This window comes from Neophocaena asiaeorientalis, unplaced genomic scaffold, assembly GCF_003031525.2.
Source record: "Neophocaena asiaeorientalis asiaeorientalis breed wild unplaced genomic scaffold, Neophocaena_asiaeorientalis_V1.1 scaffold110, whole genome shotgun sequence".
Taxonomy (NCBI): Eukaryota; Metazoa; Chordata; class Mammalia; order Artiodactyla; family Phocoenidae; genus Neophocaena; species Neophocaena asiaeorientalis.
The window spans coordinates 7,038,453-7,055,116 of NW_020175053.1; the positions used below are offsets into that span (position 1 = coordinate 7,038,453).

General features: G+C 55.5%; 2 protein-coding genes across 2 annotated transcripts in view; one reads left to right on the forward strand and one right to left on the reverse strand.

The window, feature by feature from the left end:
* Positions 1–7,973, reverse strand: part of P2RX6 (purinergic receptor P2X 6) — an 8,582-nt gene extending 609 nt beyond the window's left edge. The window contains 9 exon segments of the mRNA XM_024763677.1: positions 3–114; positions 1,424–1,533; positions 1,622–1,763; positions 1,841–1,921; positions 2,021–2,114; positions 2,305–2,380; positions 5,247–5,318; positions 7,017–7,167; positions 7,837–7,973. Of these exon segments, the coding sequence (XP_024619445.1) occupies positions 3–114; positions 1,424–1,533; positions 1,622–1,763; positions 1,841–1,921; positions 2,021–2,114; positions 2,305–2,380; positions 5,247–5,318; positions 7,017–7,167; positions 7,837–7,970 (972 nt within the window). The 5' untranslated portion in view covers positions 7,971–7,973.
* A 581-nt stretch (positions 7,974–8,554) lies between these two features.
* On the forward strand, positions 8,555–15,138 carry LRRC74B (leucine rich repeat containing 74B). The gene is given in 8 exon segments (XM_024763678.1): positions 8,555–8,972; positions 9,564–9,720; positions 10,092–10,219; positions 11,048–11,254; positions 14,390–14,420; positions 14,422–14,644; positions 15,005–15,077; positions 15,080–15,138. Coding segments are annotated over 8 exon segments (1,296 nt in total).
* Positions 15,139–16,664: the final 1,526 nt, after the last annotated feature.

A 16,664-nucleotide genomic window follows, 5' to 3' on the forward strand; every position in this document is an offset into this window, starting at 1 on the left:
ACCCGCCCCTGCCCACCTACCCGCACAGTGACGAGGATGTCAAAACGGATCCCGTAGAGCTTTAGCAGACTCCGGACCTCCACACCCGAGGCCTCCCACCAGTGAGTGGCCGTCCTGGGGGCAGGAGAGAGTCTGGTGGCCTGTTCTGCCCGCTTCCCGGCCAGGCTGGCCCTCCCAGGCCTCCATCTTACTCACCCACTGACTCCACAAACCCCCAGCCCTACCCTGAGTCCTGGGTTTTTTGTTGAGGATACAGGGAAAGAGCAAGCAGGACCCGCCTCTCAGGAGCTCCCTGCCTGCTGAGGGGATGGGGGACAGGGGTCTCTAAATAGACGCCTGCAGTGGGGGCAGGGGGAGCTGGGGGGCAGGCCCAGGGCTGTGAGGGTCCAGAGCGGGTAGCTCACTCTCCCCTAGGAACCAGGGAAGGCTTTCTGCAGTGGGGACATGCAGGTTGGTTTTCCAGGGATCAGGAAGGAGTTCTAGACAAAGCAGTACCAGCGAGAGCACAGAACTAAGGGGAGCAGAGCACAGGTGGGGGCCAGCTCCACATAGCTGCAAAGGGCAGGGGAGGTCAGTGAAACCAGTCCAGGCAAGGTCCGCTTGTGTGTGTGTGCACGCAAGTGACGAGGTGACATGAGGTGGCAGAAACATAGGATCCCACTGGGCAGCAGCAGGGGAAGGTCTGCTTGGGAGACTCAAAGGCATGAGAATAAATGCAATGCAAGTTCCTTGAGTACACCCTGGACTGGAAAATAAAAAGATTTCAGACTATTATTGGCACAATTGGGGAAATTTAAATATTAGATTCATTCTGCGTTAAATTTCTTGAATGTGACAACAGGACAGCGGTCACTTGGGAAAGGTCCTTATTCTCAGGACAGCCTGGGGAGGGGTGAGTGTCTGCCGGACATCTCCTTACTTTCAAATGGTTTGGTCTGAAATCTATCTAAATATATCCAGCTCAGTCTAGAGAGGAGAGAGAAAGCAAACGTGTCAAAATGGTAAAAACAAAAAAAACCCTGGTGAGCCCAGATGACAGCTATATGGGTGTTCACGGTACTAATCTTTGAACTTTTCTATAGATTTTTGTAATTTTTTGGATAAAACCTTAAGGGAAAAGTAAAAAAGAAAGCACCCCGTGCAGTGGAGGGAGGTGCTAGAGGCAGGATGGGGGAGGAGGGGCTGGGGGAGGGGTCCCAGCAGCAGCAGGGGTGCGGGGTGGAGGAGATAGGGCTCAGGAGGGAGGCTGGATGGAGCCTGTGTTGGGGGTCGTGGAGCTGAGACCACCTCCTCCTTCCCCTGGGCTGCCCTCCCACATACAGTGGGCATCCAGAGTTCTGGGAGGGGTGGTCTGTCCCGGCCACCACAGGAGGACAGGCAGAGAAGAACCTGGCTCGGAGCAGGTGGGCAGTGGGGGCCGCACCTGAAGTTGTAGCTCCGCTCCTGCAGCTGGAAGGAGTAGTGGGGCCAGCAGTCAGAGGCCCTGGTGTCCAGGTCGCAGTTCCAGTGGACGTGGATGCCCATGGCACCGCCCTGCACACGGCACAGCACTGCTCCACCGGCTTGGGGCCCGGGGCCCTCTCCCAGCCCTCCCGGAACCCTGCCCCCTCCACAGACGCACCAGCAGCGCCAGGTCCTCAAAGACCCCTCCGGCTGCGGCCATGAGGTCCCTGATGCGGAACACAGGGCAGGAGGGGCTGGAGCGCGGGTCGTAGCGGCAGCGCTTGAAATATGTTGGGTCCTGGGTGTCCAAGGCATTGGACCTGAAAGGGGTGGGCGAGGGTCAGGCCAGGCAGGGGACACAGAGGGTCTTCGACCAGCCAGGACCCTCCCACCTTACTTGGAGAAGTTAAACTTGCTGAAGGTGACGGTGTTTTTGATGAACAGCGTGAAGTTCTCGGCCTGGACCAGCAGGGGCTTCCTGTGGGGCAGGGGACAGGGCGGGGAGGGGGGGGGTGCGGCGGTGAGTGGCAGCCTCTGTGGTCCTGGGGCAGGGATGGAGGATGCGGGGAAGACTTACACAGGCACAGCACCACTCTCCACTGGGCACCAGCCCCGGATCTCACAGGTCCTGTGGGTCCCGTTGAACACTACGCACTGGCCCGTTTTTATGCCTTGAAAATGCAAGACAAACTCCAGGCCCTCAAATCTCCATGGGGCCTGGGGAGGGGTGGGGAGGGGGCCGTTGACAGAGAGACGCAGAGGCACCATGTGCACTGGTGAGCCACCCAGGGTCCCACCAGGCCCCCGGAGCCCCCACTCCAGTGGAAGCACTGCAAGGTGGGGGTTGGGGGGGCCGGTTACCGTGGCTGTGGGTCCCTGTCTCCCCTTCAGGACAGTCCTAGTCGGCCCAGCAGCTAGCCAGCGGGATGGAGGGGTGCTAGGGGTGAGAGAACAGACTTGTCAAGGGCCGAGGGATGCCTCCTCCGTGACCTGCCCTGCAGTCCACAGGGACACGCCCCTCCCTGCCTTAGCCTCTCAGGGATCCCTGAGTTTGGGGGCCCAAGAGAAAGCTGGAGGGTGCAAATGAAAGGGGGGTGCGAACAGCCCTGGCTGGGTAGGGGTGCAATTGCTGTATTCCAAGGCTGAGCAAGACTCCTGCCTTGCTACTTCTGTGCGGGCAGAAGTGGTTCATCCAGGGGGACTGCCCTGGTGGTGCAGTGGATAAGACTCTGCGCTCCCAATGCAGGGGGCCCAGGTTTGATCCCTGGTCAGGGAACTAGATCCCATATGCCACAACTAAGAGTTGGAATGCCGCAACTAAGGAGCTGGCGAGCCACAACTAAGGAGACCGCCTGCAGCAACTAAGACCCCACACAACCAAATAAATAAATATTTTTTAAAAAAGAAGTGGTTCATCCAGGCCTAGCTCCTCTGGTCCAATTCAGAGGACAGAACAGGGAAGATGGCAGGATGGTGGGGAAGGTGAGTTCATGCCAGGGCGGAGGTGCTGGGGGCTGACCAAGGGGGCAGCCCTGGTGGGAGGGGCCTGGGAAGTACACAGGCTCCTCCCTTCCCTGCTGGTTCTTCTGTAAAACAGGGACATAGGTGCCTGCACACAGCGACAGAGTTCTGGGGATCAGCCAAGAGGGGAAGGTGGTGAGCTTTCCGGGGGTCCCAGGCCTCGAAAGAAAGGCACAGCCCACGGACGCAGTTCTGTAGTTCTGTCCCGGCTGAGGCTTGACGCTGCTGCCCAGGGCACCCAGTTCAGGGGCAGCAGGGGGGACACAGCATCTGGTGGTAAAAAGGGCTCAGGGGCTCTGAGCCAAATGTGATTAGAGGGCAGAGGACAGTGTGGAGCCACCTGCTCTGCCTTGCTGTCCCTACCTGTGTCCTGAATCTGCCCCTCTTCTCCACCCTGGCTGGGCCACCATCTCCTTTGTCCAGACCCCATGGTGACCAACATGGGTCCCCATCTCGGCCTCATTCTCCTCCATCCAGCAGCCTGAATCATCCTTCCCAAGGCACAGAAGATGAAGCGCCCCTCCCCTGAGCCCCTCTGCGCCCCCCCATGCTCCTGTGATCAAGCTCAGCTCCACAGCAGGGCTCTTGGGGCCCTGATATCTTGGGCTCCACCCTTCCCACTCCAGTCCAAACAGGCTCCAACCCCACTGAGCAGCAGGTGACCCCAGAGATGCCTCACCCCATACAGCAGGGGCCTTTGCCCACGCAGCCCCCTCTGCCTAGATAGCCTCAAGATCCTGACTGAGTCTCTGAGTCCAGTGGGAAACCCTTCCTGAGGCCCTGAGCTGGCAGAGGAGGCGCCTCCCTGGGGCTCCCAGCTGCAGCCTCTGCCCCTGTTGCAGGACCTGGCATCGTGGCTGGGCTGTCTGTGCAGAAGCTCCTTGGCGTATGCGGGCTGGACTTCTGCAGCCCCGGGGGAGGCTCAGCAGGTTTCTGAAGCTGTAACACTACAGGGAGCGCGGTGTGCTCGGAGGGACCAGACGACCAGGACCCTCAGAGGAGCTGCTCTCAGGAAGCCGGGTGGTCAGATCTGGTGGTCAGTTTCATGGGACAAGCCAGAAGCCGGGACACAGGGCAAAGAGGAATCCCATGGATTCCAGAAAATGCAGAACCATGGCCCCAGAAAAATTTCAGGACAGTCCACACACTGAACAATAAATAGGCGTCATCTGAGCATTTGGAAAGGGAAGGACATCATGCGTTTGCCCAGTGCACACACATCACCTCCTCTGAGGATGGGGCCGACCAGGGGCATGTGACATCCCCAGCAACTGTGGGGGGACCAACGACCAGGACTTAGGGGCAGGGACCACACAGTTACTCTCCAGCCCAGCAAGCAATTAACTTTTAGCCTCGATTAAAGAAAGATGTCACCATGGAGGTAGGCTTCCAAGGCTATGTCCTGGTTCCTGACTGTTCAAACAAAATCCACAGCTAGGAAACTGTACACTTAAAAATGGTTAAGATTGTAAATTTTATGTTACATGTATGTTATCACAATTTTAAAAATTGGAAAAAAATCCACAGCTGGAGAGAAGAGTCAGTGGGCTCTGTGACAGAGGCTGGATCCCTGGGACATCCCTAGGCAAGGGGAAAAGGTGAGATTTCAAGGGGAGGATCTGCATTTCTGGATAAGAAATGGATCTGAAGATGGCAGGAGACGGGCTTGACCACAGTTGTAGTGAAAAGTACCCAGAGACCATAAGGGACCCTGAGTGCAGCATAAGCAGGAGTGTGCTGTTTGCGCACAAAAATGGAAGCTGCCCCAGCACACATTAATAGAGGCTGTGCATAGAAAAGGGCTTGCCTGGTTTTTTTTGTTTCCACTGGGTCTTCGTTGCTGCGTGCGGGCTTTCTCTAGTTGTGTCGCGCGAGGGCTACTCTTCATTGTGGGGCGCGGGCTTCTCATTGTGGTGGCTTCTCTTGTAGCAGAGCATGGGTTCTAAGCACATGGGCTCCAGCAGTTGTGGTGCGTGGGCTCAGTAGTTGTGGTGCAGGGACTTAGTTGCTCTGCAGCTTGTGGGACCAGGGATCGAACCCGTGTCCCCTGCATTGGCAGGCGGATACTTAACCACTGCACCACCAGGGAAGTCCCCCAGCTTGCCTCTTGCTATTATAAGAGCCCACCTGAGCACTGTGCCCCATTCTGGGTGTTACCCTGACAACCTCCAGAATGCCCAGAGGTGGGACCAGGATGTGGAGGGGCCTGGACACCTCATGGGGGACAGCAGCAGGAGATTCTGGAACTAGGAACCCGCTGGGAAGCCCTCAGGCAGCCTTACCTCTGGGCATCTGCCCTGAACTTGTTCTGGCGTCACAAGGAAATTGGTCACCAAGAAGAACACGTTCTCTCCCTAGAAGACAAGTGTCAGGGTTGGTCTCTGCTCCCCGCTCCCATCGGGAGATGCCAGAAGCCGGCAGCTTGGCTTGTGTGGGAAGGGGCCCTGGCCCCATAGGGTCATCAGCCCTGAGCCCCAGGAAAACGCTCTCCAGTGAGGCAAGGGAGGCAGAGACAGGAGGTTGGCTGGGCTGCTGGCCATTTCTGAGCCCATGTGTGCCTCCCACATTCATTTAGTTGCTCAACCAGAATTTTCCAAGAGCCTCCTGCTTCCAGGCACTGAAGATCCAGGCTAGTGGGGAGGTGTGCCCCTCACTGCAGGCATGGCCAGGGGCCAGGGGAGCCGGAGGTAAGCTCTGTTTGGACAAAAGATGACTGGAGCCTCTGTGCTGCACACGAGAGCTCAGTGGGTGTGGGGGATGCATACCCGGGAAGGGGAGGCGAGGGCTGGGCAGAGGCAGAGGCAGCGGTATGGTGGTAGTCAGGATCTAGAGGGGCTTCGTGGCCACCATCATGAAAGGAAGCCTCCTAAGGGTCAAAGGTAAGGGCTGGCAGGCTCAGCCTGGATGCCGCATGGGGACCCACCAGAGACCTCAGCCATTCAGGGATGGTGTGAGCAGTTGTGAAAGCTGTTAGGAAATGGTATGAACAGGAGGGAGGGACAGTAAGGCATCCAGCAGGTCCAGCCTCGGCACTGGTGGATGTCATTGGATGACAAAAGGCCACACTGGGAGAGGGAGATGATTTCTCTTTGGATGTGGTGGGTGTGCACCCAGGAGGCAGCTGTGCTCAGGGCAGGTGGTCACCGGGGTTAGAATTTGGGCACCGGCAGGACAGAGGAGGAAACTAAGGTTGTGGACAATCGGGTGGAAGGAGAAGTTGCCGGAAATGCAGCATGGGAGGGGCAGAGGAGGAGCACTCGACAGCAGTGTTCCAGGTCAGAGAAGAGGCGTCCAGGAAGCTCCAGGTCTCGGCACCCTGCACACCTCTCACCCCACCCTCAAGCTCAAGCCTTGAGCTCCTAGACACTCCTCTCCTTTCCAGATGCAGACTTTTAATTTATTTTTTTCTTTTCCATTATGGTTTACTACAGCATACTGAATATAGCTCCCTGTGCTATACAGTAGGACCTTGTTGTTTATCCATCCTGTATATAGAAGTTTGCATCTGCTAATTCCAAACTCCCAATCCATCCCTCCCCCACTACCCTCCCCCTTGGCAACCACAAGTCTGTTCTCTATGTCTGTGAATCTGTTTCTGTTTCATAGATAAGTTCATCTGTGTCATATTTTAGATTCCATATATAAGTGGTATCATATGGCATTTGTCTGTCTCTGCCTGACTTACTTCACTTAGTATGATCCTCTTTAGGTCCATCCATGTACCTGCAAATGGCATTATTTCATTCTTTTTTATGGCTGAGAAATATCCCACTGTATACATGTACAACATCTTCTTTATCTACTCCAGATGCAGACTTTGTAAATGCATCCCTCTGGTCTGGCTTCCCAACACATCACCTCCTCTGCACGGAAACCTCTTACACATCCCTGAAAGCCCTGTCCAGACACCACTCCTCTGTAAGGCCCTTCTCGAGCGTGGCCCTGTGACAGCACCAGCACCCCCTCTGGCATCACATCCCTCTCTCACACACACTCGGTGCAGGGGTGGTATCAGAGGTGCCAGTACCTGGCAGCAGCACCAAGTCACCCACCTGTGGTGGCTTCACGAAGTCAGCCACATCCCACAGCCGGTTCCCCAGCTCCTTGATCTGGGTTACGGAAACCCCTTTGAGTTTGGTGATGACAGAAATCTGGGGGTCCAGGTCCTGCTCCTGGTAGCCTTTTTTGGCGAGGAGGGCCCACCTGAGGAGGAGGCAACAGGTGGTATGGTATGTCCCTGGCACACGGCAGATCTGGGACCACCTGCTCAGTCTCTCCCCCGATACCCTCCAGGCTCCCACGCCAGCATTCAGGGGCCCCACCTCCTCCCCACCTCATTTCCCACACCAAACACCCTGCATAGGCCAGAGGCTCTGGCCATGCATAGGAGAGCCAGTACCCTCACCAGGCACCCATGGGCTTGGAGATGCCCACCACCACCTCCTTCACCAACCAATCCCCTCCTCCTGCCCGGCCTAGATCCAGCTTCCTCTTTAAAGACTACCCTGACCCAGCTTAAACTGGTGGTCTCTACTGGAGGCCTTAGTGCTTCAGCTCTCACAAGTGTCAGGGACTACCTCCTGCCGGCCGGGGGCCTCCTGTGCAGGGATGGGGGCCCATCCTGCTCTGTGCCCAAGCCCAATATGGGTCTGGGAACAAGGCATAGGAAAGAATGCAGGTGGGCACCCAAGCACACAACCTGCTATTACACCCCACTGGCCTCTAGACAGATGGAGAGCCTTCCTTCTGCCCACCTCCTGACCTGCTCCACAACCACCAGCCCAGCCCCTGAAGAGTCAGACCTTCACCCCTCAGCCCAGCAGGACCAGTCGTGATCCCTCCGGCTAGCACGCCCAGGAGCCGTTCTCTTACCCCACCACGTAGACCATGACCCCCAGCTGCAGCAACCTCTGCAAGGCGCCCACCCGCCAGTTCCGGGTCCTCACATACTTTTCTGTTTTGTAATCCAGAAGCCCCCAGCCTACCACGGCCCCTGGGGAGCCCATGCTCCCAGATCCTGCCGGCGGCTGGGGCGCGTGAGTCAGCACAGCAGCTGCAGCCACAGCTGAACGGGAGGTAAAGCAAGAAGCAGGCGCCAAGCCGGGCCAGGCCAGCAGCTATTAAAGGGACACTCAGGACAGGATTCAGCCTCCACCTCCCAGGCCCAACCCCCAGTTGCCCTGGGCCTCCCATCCGCTTCAGACTCCCTCTGCTGGGCCCCAGACACACAGAGAGGAGTAGTCTCTGTCCACTGCCCTCTGGCCTCACCTCCTTGGGGTGATGACAGGTGGGATAGGTATTGTGAGAGGGCCAGCAGGAGCCCAGAGGAGGACAAGGAAAGCTTGCGGAAGAAGCAACCTCTGAACTGACACTTGCAGATCTTAAGTTCAACAAGAAGCATTGGGGAGGAATGTTCTCGGTGGAGGGAGCAACATATGCGACGCTAAAGCGTGTGAGAGCTGGGACTCAGAATGGGAGCGAGACCCTGGCTCCAGAGAGGAGTGGCCAGGCCCTGCAAGGTCCCCCAGCCTCCTCTGCGACGCCCCCGAGGAGCTGCCCCTCCCCCAGTCTCTGGAGTGGAAAGGGGGCGATGCTGGAGCCGCCTAGGGCGACGGGAAGACAAGCCCGCCACGCGCCAATCGGTCCTGGCTGCGAGCGGGTCAAGGTCAGCCCGGGGCTGCAGCGTTGTCCGCAGCAACCAACAACTCGGGGTCGCCTGGGCAACTGCCGCCCGGGAGGCTCTCTATTGGCTGCAGCGGACGCCTGTTCGCCATGCGTCGCATCCGATAGGTCGATGCACCGGAGGGTCCGCCCACATCCCCTGGCTGCGCTCCCGATGCAGCCCTCGCAGTCCCGGCCTCGGTGTCCGCGAGTGCAGAGTGGAAGTAACCATGAGGGGAAGGAAGAGGTGGAGGAAGGGGCGGCGGCGGCCGCTGGGCGTCCTGCAGGGGTCCCGGAGGCCCAGAAGGGTTCGGACGCGGATTCGAACTCCGACCAGGAGAAAGAAGGTGCCTACGGGTCGGGGGGCAGGCTGGGGCCAAGTAGGCAGGGGACCCTGTCCAGCAGGAGCGCATCCCTCCGTGGACACCTTCGGGGCAGCCGGCGGCCGCTCCAGCCCTGTGCCATCTCCGTAATGTTCCTGGAGGCATCAGGAGTTCCACGATTAGAACAGGCTTCCAGAATGATGTTAAGATGCAAAAATCCTGCCAAACAGTCTAAGAAGGGCTGTCCCACCCTGACATGGGATCAGGGCTGGGTTTTCCCAACCCTCAGGAGAAACTAAAGTAATGGATGTATAGAACTTAGAATTGCTTCAGCTTCCTTCCCCATAAAATGTTCATAAAGCGTATGTGGTCTGCAATCCAGCGGAAGACACAGCATGCACTTTGGTGTCAGACAGGCAGGGTAGGGCCAGGATCAGCTGCTATAAGCTGCATGACTTTGGGGAAAGGATTTGCATTCTCTGAGCCTCAATGTCCTTGTCTGTATGTGGGGGCAACAGTCCCTACTAGCAGGAGGAAATGCCTCTAGAAGGAAAACAAGGCTGCGTAGTGATGGAGGCAGGGGAGGGGTCCACATCCATCCCTGTCTCCTATCAGGCACCCATAAGCTTGGAGAACTGGGCAAGGACACCCTCTACCTGAGGTCTTGCTGGGCCCACAGCGTCCTGCCTGCTTCCTGCTTTCTGCACCAAGGGAGCACCCCAGAGCTCAACCTGCAGCACCGTGGCCTGGGGCCCCAGCTACCCCTGGAGGGATCCTGGGGCCAGGCTTGGAGGGCAAGGACCTGGGAGCAGCAGCCATGGCTGTGGTCCCTTCCTGAGCCCATCCACACACTCCTCGGCCTTGCTCTGTACCAGGCATGTCCCATCCCCCACAATGGGTGACAGATGGGATCGGGGCTATGACAAAGTTCAGTACAAGGGCTGGGGAGCCTGCAAGCGGCCCATAACTTGCTGGAGAGTCAGCGAAGCTCCTGGGTGGAGCCTATAAGGAGAAGCAGGTGTCCCTGGGCCTGTGGGAAGGGGAGGTCCTTCCAGCTGGAGGGCACTGAATGGGCTGAGCCCTGCAAACAGAGCCTGGGGCCCTCAGCTCTGGGAAGGGCTCAGGCCCCTCTCTGCCCCAGACTGCCCAGGCTCTGGCTTCTGTGTTGACCTCCAATCCCTACATCCAGCGGCTGGAACTTCGGGACAGTGGGCTCTGTGGGGCCGGCACGGAGGCCCTGGCAGGTGCTCTGAGCAAAAGCAGTATCTGTGGTAGGTGCCGTGCCTGGGACAGGGGGGCAGGCTACCCCCACACCGGGCCTTGTCACCCCCCGACCTGCCGGTGTTGCTGGGGGCAGAGCCTCATCACAGGGTTGGGAGGGTGGGGTGGAGTTAGACCCTCTGTGGTGCACCCAGTGCTGGACCCCTCCTCTACCCTCTTCTGCTAGCCAGCACCCCTGCATACGTCATCCTCCCAGTGCCTGAAGGCAGGTGGGAGAGTGCGGCACAGAGGGTCAGGGGCCGGGCAGTGCGGGAGGCAGGGTGCTGGAGTTTGTCAGGGCTGGATTCAAATGCCGCCTCTGCGGCAGGGTGACCCTGGGCAAGGAGCCAACCTTGCTGAGCCTGTTTCCAATCTGTGAAGTGGGCCCAACAATGCCACTTAGACCTTGGGTATGTGGGAAACATATGCTCAGTGGAGTGTCTGCTCACATATGCGCTCCACACACAGCCATCTGGGCTGTCACTGCCAGTCCCCGGAAATATGGCAGTGGGGGCTTCTGTGGGTGGGCTGTGTTATGCCACGCACAAATCATCAGCGGGGTGGCTGCATCTACATCGCAGACGTCCTCCACAGCCCCACAAAGTAGGTGGTTTTAGCCTCTTGACAAAACTCGTGGAGACATGGAGTGGGGGTTGAGGTCTGGGAAGCTGCCTGGGGCCGGAGGGGACCCAGCTGATGGGTGGCAGACTCACCATCCACCCCTGGACAGTCTGACTGCAAGGCCCCTCCTGCTGTGTCAGGCCTGGAAGGTGTGCGGGAGTGAGGAGGGTGATGCCTGGCTTTGGATCCCACCACTAAGGAGTGGTGCTGGCCCCCAGATGTGGACCTGTCGGAGAACCAGCTGGGAGCGGTGGGAGCCTGGGTTGTCTGTGCCGCCCTGGCGGTGAACCCGGCTGTGCAGAAGGCACAGCTGGCAGGGAATGGCCTGGAGGAGCAGGTGGCCCAGTACCTTGCTGAACTCCTGCTGGCCCACACAGGCCTGAAACCCCTGGACCTGAGCTATAACCAGCTGAATGACCAAGCAGGTAACATCCGGCCACTGGCCAGGGAGACCATGGTGGCACTCATGTCCATCTTCCTGGGGCAGGGTGGGTGGAGTAGGCAGGACCACTCTGAGCATCCATGCTGTGGATCCTGCTCCCCACCCATCCCCGTACAGAACTCTCGGCCCATTCCCCGAATGTCTTACTGCCCACCACTGCATATGCTGGGTGCTGACAGCCACTAGGGATCCAGCTATGAAGTATATTAAGTCCCTGCCCTCAAGGAACACACATTAACAAGATAACTCTCCATAATTATTGTGTTACAAAAGAAACAAACAGGGCTTGATTCTAGAAACGAATGTGGAGCCCCTCCCCGCTTTAGAGAGGTGACCACTCCGGAGGACTCTGTAAGGAGGAGATGTTTAAGCTGAAATGTGCAATGGGGGAGGAATCAGACATGGCAAGACCAGAGGGAGAGCATTTCAAGATGAGGAACTATTTCCCAGGCACACAGACACCAGTGTGACTGGGCTACTATGCCAGGAGAGAGGGTCCAGCTGTGGGATGGAGAGACAGCAGGGCCACAGAACTACAAATCATGGCAAAAGGCATGAGGATTTCATTCCGAGTGCTGTGGAAGACATCAGTGGAATTCCTTGATCTTACCACTTTTGTTCATGCCCCAGGGCCTTTGCATGGGCTGGCTGCTTTGCCAGGAACATGCAGTTCTACCTGCCTGTCCTCAACCACCCCAATTGATTTTAAGAATCACCTGGGACCCTGGGTTAGGAATACAGATTCCGTGGGCCTGGGCCTCCTGAACCTCTGTATCCTCTTGGGGGAGATGTGGGTGCATCTGCATTTTAAAAGGAGACCCAGGAGATTTGTCTGATCCAGAAAGTTCGGGGATCACTGTTCTGACTGCTTAGTATGAGTGGGGGTGGCACCAGCCTTGGCTTGGGCGAATCAGCCCTAGAGTTTAACCGCCAGAGAGACAGTCTGCCTTCTAAGAAAACTGTTGTGAAATCAGTGAAATTAAAAGAGAAACTCTCGGGCTTCCCTGGTGGCGCAGTGGTTGAGAGTCCGCCTGCCGATGCAGGAGACACGGGTTCGTGCCCCGGTCCGGGAGGATCCCACATGCCGCGGAGCAGCTGGGCCTGTGAGCCATGGCCGCTGAGCCTGCACGTCCGGAGCCTGTGCTCTGCACTGGGAGAGGCCATAGCCGTGAGAGGCCCGCGTACCGCAAAAAAAAAAAAAAAGAGAAACTCTCCTTGGTGGTTCAGTGGTTAAGAATCCGCATGCCAATGCAGGGGACACGGGTTTGAGCCCTGGTCCAGGAAGATCCCACATGCCGCGGAGCAACTAAGCCCGTGTGCCACAACTACTGAGCCTGTGCTCTGGAGCCTGTGAGCCACAACTACTGAGCCCACTTGCCACAACTACTGAAGCCCATGTGCCTAGAGCCCATGCTCTGCAACAAGAGAAGCCACCGCAATGAGAAGCCTGCGCACTGCAAGGAAGAGTAGCCCCCACTTGCCACAACTACAGAAAGTCTGCATGCAGCAACGAAGACCCAACACAGCCACAAAAAAATTTTAGAAAAGGTAACTATAAAAACATTAGTTCAAAAAAAAAAAAAAAGAGAGAAGCTTATTTAAGACTTTCAACAAACTAAGGGTAGGCGTCCCTCTGGGCCTGCATGGTCAGAGCGTTAGCACAGGAGAGGCAGTGAGGATGGAGGGGCTGGAAGGCAAGGCCCCACGAAGACTGCATGGCAGAGATGGACTGTTTCCCCAAATGGGGATCTGTGGGTGGGACAGACTCCCTTAGGGGTCTCAGTCTCCCCACCTGACCCAAGGCAAGGGTGGCACCTACCTCATGGGTTGGCTGCAGGGGTCATGAAGAACAAGCATTGGAACTACAGGAGGCCGATTCAAGCGTATAGAACTTTCTCACCCTCCAGCTGTTCAGCAATGTGGCGGACCACTGCCCTCCTCTCCCAGCCCTGGAGTGTCTGAGGAAGAGCAATGTACATGTCTGAGAACCTGCGGGTGTCATATCCAGGGCTGGGTGCAGGGTGTGAGCCCCCTTCTCTGGGAGGTTCCCTGGGAGGCAGCCCAGGGAGTCCTCACTGTCCTGCAGGGAGCTCTCCTAGGTGCTAACACTTCTGTGGAACTGGTGGCTGAGCCCTCTGCTCTGGGCATTTCTTCAAACCAGGCTGTGCTGGGTGCCGGCACCATGGACAGGGGTCAGATTCAGATCCCTCCAGGGGCTCCCAGGTGTGTGGGAGAGACAGGCCAGGCAGAGAGGTCTAACAGCCAGAGCCTGGAAGGATGGAAGCACAGTGGACATGGGGTCCACAGTGGCCCGGCCCAGCCTGGCGGAACAGGCAAGGCTTCCTGGGTGAGGATGAGGAGCTCTTATCCAGGTGAAGAAAGGGATCAGCAGGTCCACACGGGGGGGCAGCTGGAGGCTGAGAACTGGGACCAGGTCAGACCAGCTAAGTGTTGACAGAGTGGAAAGTGGGGTGGGTGGGTAGGACTTCTGCCCATTTTATGTGTAAAATATCTCTCAGCTTTCTTACCCACCCAGCCCTGCTCTTTCCTTTTCTACACCACTGCCTCCTCACTGCCACAGCTGTGCTGGCCCTGTCACCTCTTGTGTAGACAGTGGCACAAGCCATCCAACTGGTCCCCTGGCCTCTTGTCTCCGCCCCCTCCCACCCACCTTCTCACTTCTTAACGCATCTCTCGAGTGCCCGTCACTCCCACCTTCCTCCACTGGCTTACCTGGCCAGCCCAGCGCCAGGCCTGTGTGCATTTCCACAAGCACATCCGCTCCTCCCCAGATCCACTCTCCACGGTGCCTGCCCACATGCACAGTGTGTCCCTCAATCTTCAAGGTTCTCTCTGCTTTCTTGACCCCCTAGGCAGGGTTGGCCCCCACTCTGTCCCCACACCTCCCTGTTGTGGTCTGTAATAGCTAACATCCCATTAACTTATATTTATAGCTTCTCCAATAAATGTGAATTCCTTGAGGGCAGGGCAGGCCCACGTGGGGTTCAACGCCCTGACGCTGGTGCGCAGCAGAGACCCCAGCCCACAGCAGGCATCGGTATCACTTTTTGAAGGAATGAACAGAGTGAATAAAAAGTCTGTCTTGGTGTTTCTGAAGGGGAGATGCTTGGACCAGCCCTGGCAGAAAACAGGACTCACTGAGCTTAACATAAGCTGGAATCACCTGCGAGGCCCAGGAACTGTAGCCTTCGCCAGGGGACGAAGGAACCACCTCAGACCCCTGCCTGGGTTCTTCATTGGCCGAGAGAGAATAGGTGGCTTAGGGGCACAATGCTCACTGCTCACCAATGTTTGGATTTGCAGGTTCAGCTCTTGCAAGGTGGCCCCTCTCCCTGTCCAGTACTGGCTGCAGGTGCTGGAAGATTCACTTGGGGAACTGCACAGGAGATGAGAACCCCTTTTCACTCAATTTTGCCTTTTTAATATAGAAAAAATGTCACTCTTTTCTAAGGTGGTTAAACATTAAGGAGAGAATCCCCAAATACAAATTATGAAAAGCGTCTAGTCACAAATCACTGCTTATTCTACCTCTGATTTTTTTCAACCCAGGCCTGAGTCAAAGCCTTTCCAGAGATGTGTTTACAGCTTCAATCCTTCAGGCTTGGGACAACTAATGCCCTAATAAGCTTCTTTGATACCTTGGGTACATAAGTAAAACAGTCAAGTTCTCAGAAAGTGATAACGCACAGCCTTGTAATGGGTTTCTCCTCAGGATATCCATGTGAACAGAGAGTTTGATGACCTCACCAGCTCAGTGAAGGTCATTCTTCCAGGGCTTTACATAAAGCTGCCCACAGAGTGGAGTACAAAAAAGAATTCCTGCCCGTCTTCAGACCATCTCAATGACTATGTTGTATGGTTTCCTCATCTCTCCCATTGGCCACTTCAACTTTGAGATGCCTTTCAACACATGAGTCTGCACCGAGTCCCCATGTCAACTGGGTGGCAAGTCCTATGGAGCCGGCCTTCATAGTGACTCAGACACTGGTACTAATCGGGGCCTTCCTTTGCTCTCACTCATTCGTGTAACACGAACTTGTATTATATGTTGCACACTGAGCTGGGCATGGGGTCAAAGATGCCCAAACAAGACCCTGCCCTGGAGACCTTTGGACAAAATTAAAATATAAGGTGGTCTGCAACTGGCATTCTCAAAGTCAACTTGGGAGAAGGCAAATGGACACAGCTTTTTTGGAAGGCAATTCATCATCATGCACCAAGAGCCTTAAAACTGCCCGTCCTGCGATCCAAAGTTCTGACTAATCTGCTCCACAGAAATCACCAGAGATGCATGGAAAACCGGATGCCCAAAGATGCACATGCAAATGCTGTTTATGATATGAAAATTGAAAATAATCTAAATGCCCAATAACAGGGGATTGGTTTACTACAATTTGGAATTCTGTAAACATTAAAAGTCAAGTGTTCGAAGAACATTTAACAGTTTGTGAAAATGCACATGATTGATGTTAAGTGAGAAAATCAGGATAAAAAAATCACATGGTTTGTCTGGCAGCTCCTCAAAAGGTTAAACATAGAGTTGACCATATGACCCAGCAATTCCACTTCTAGAGAAATGAAAACACACAAAACATCTGAACCATCTGAACACAGATGTTCATAGCAGCATTGTTCATAATATTCACAAAATGCAAATACCCACCAACTGATGAGTGGATAAACAAAATGTGGTATACCTATACAATGGAGTATTATTTGGCAATAAAAAGGGATGAAATCTGGGGTGATGGAAATGTTCTAAAATTGATTAAGGTAATGGTTGCACAACTCCATTGACATACTAAAAGTATTTGAATTGTATACTTTAAACACGTGAATGGTATGGTATATGAACTGTGGCTCATAAAGTTGTTTAAGAGAAAAAGGAATGAGGGACTTCCCTGGCAGTCCAGCAGTTAAGACTCCAAGCTCCCAATGTAGGGGGCCCAGGTTCGATCCCTGGTTGGGGAACTAAGATCCTACATGCCGCATGGTGCCACCTGAAAAAAATAAAAAGAGAGAGAAAAAGTAATGAAGTCCTGACACATGTGACAACATGGATGAACCTTGGAAACATTATGCTAAGTGAAAGAAGTTAATCATAAAAGACCACATACTGTACTTCATTCATATGAAACGTCCAGAATAGACAAATATACAGAGACAGAAAGAAAATGACAGGTTGCCTAGGGCTGGGAGAGGGGAGGAATTGGGGATTGACAGCTAAAGGGTATGGGTTTCTTTGGGGGATAAAAATGTTCTAAAACTAATGGTGGTGGTGGTTGCACAACTCTGTGAATATACAAAAAAACCATTGAATTGTGTACCACCTTAAATGGGTGATGTCTGATATGTGGATTATATCTCAGGAA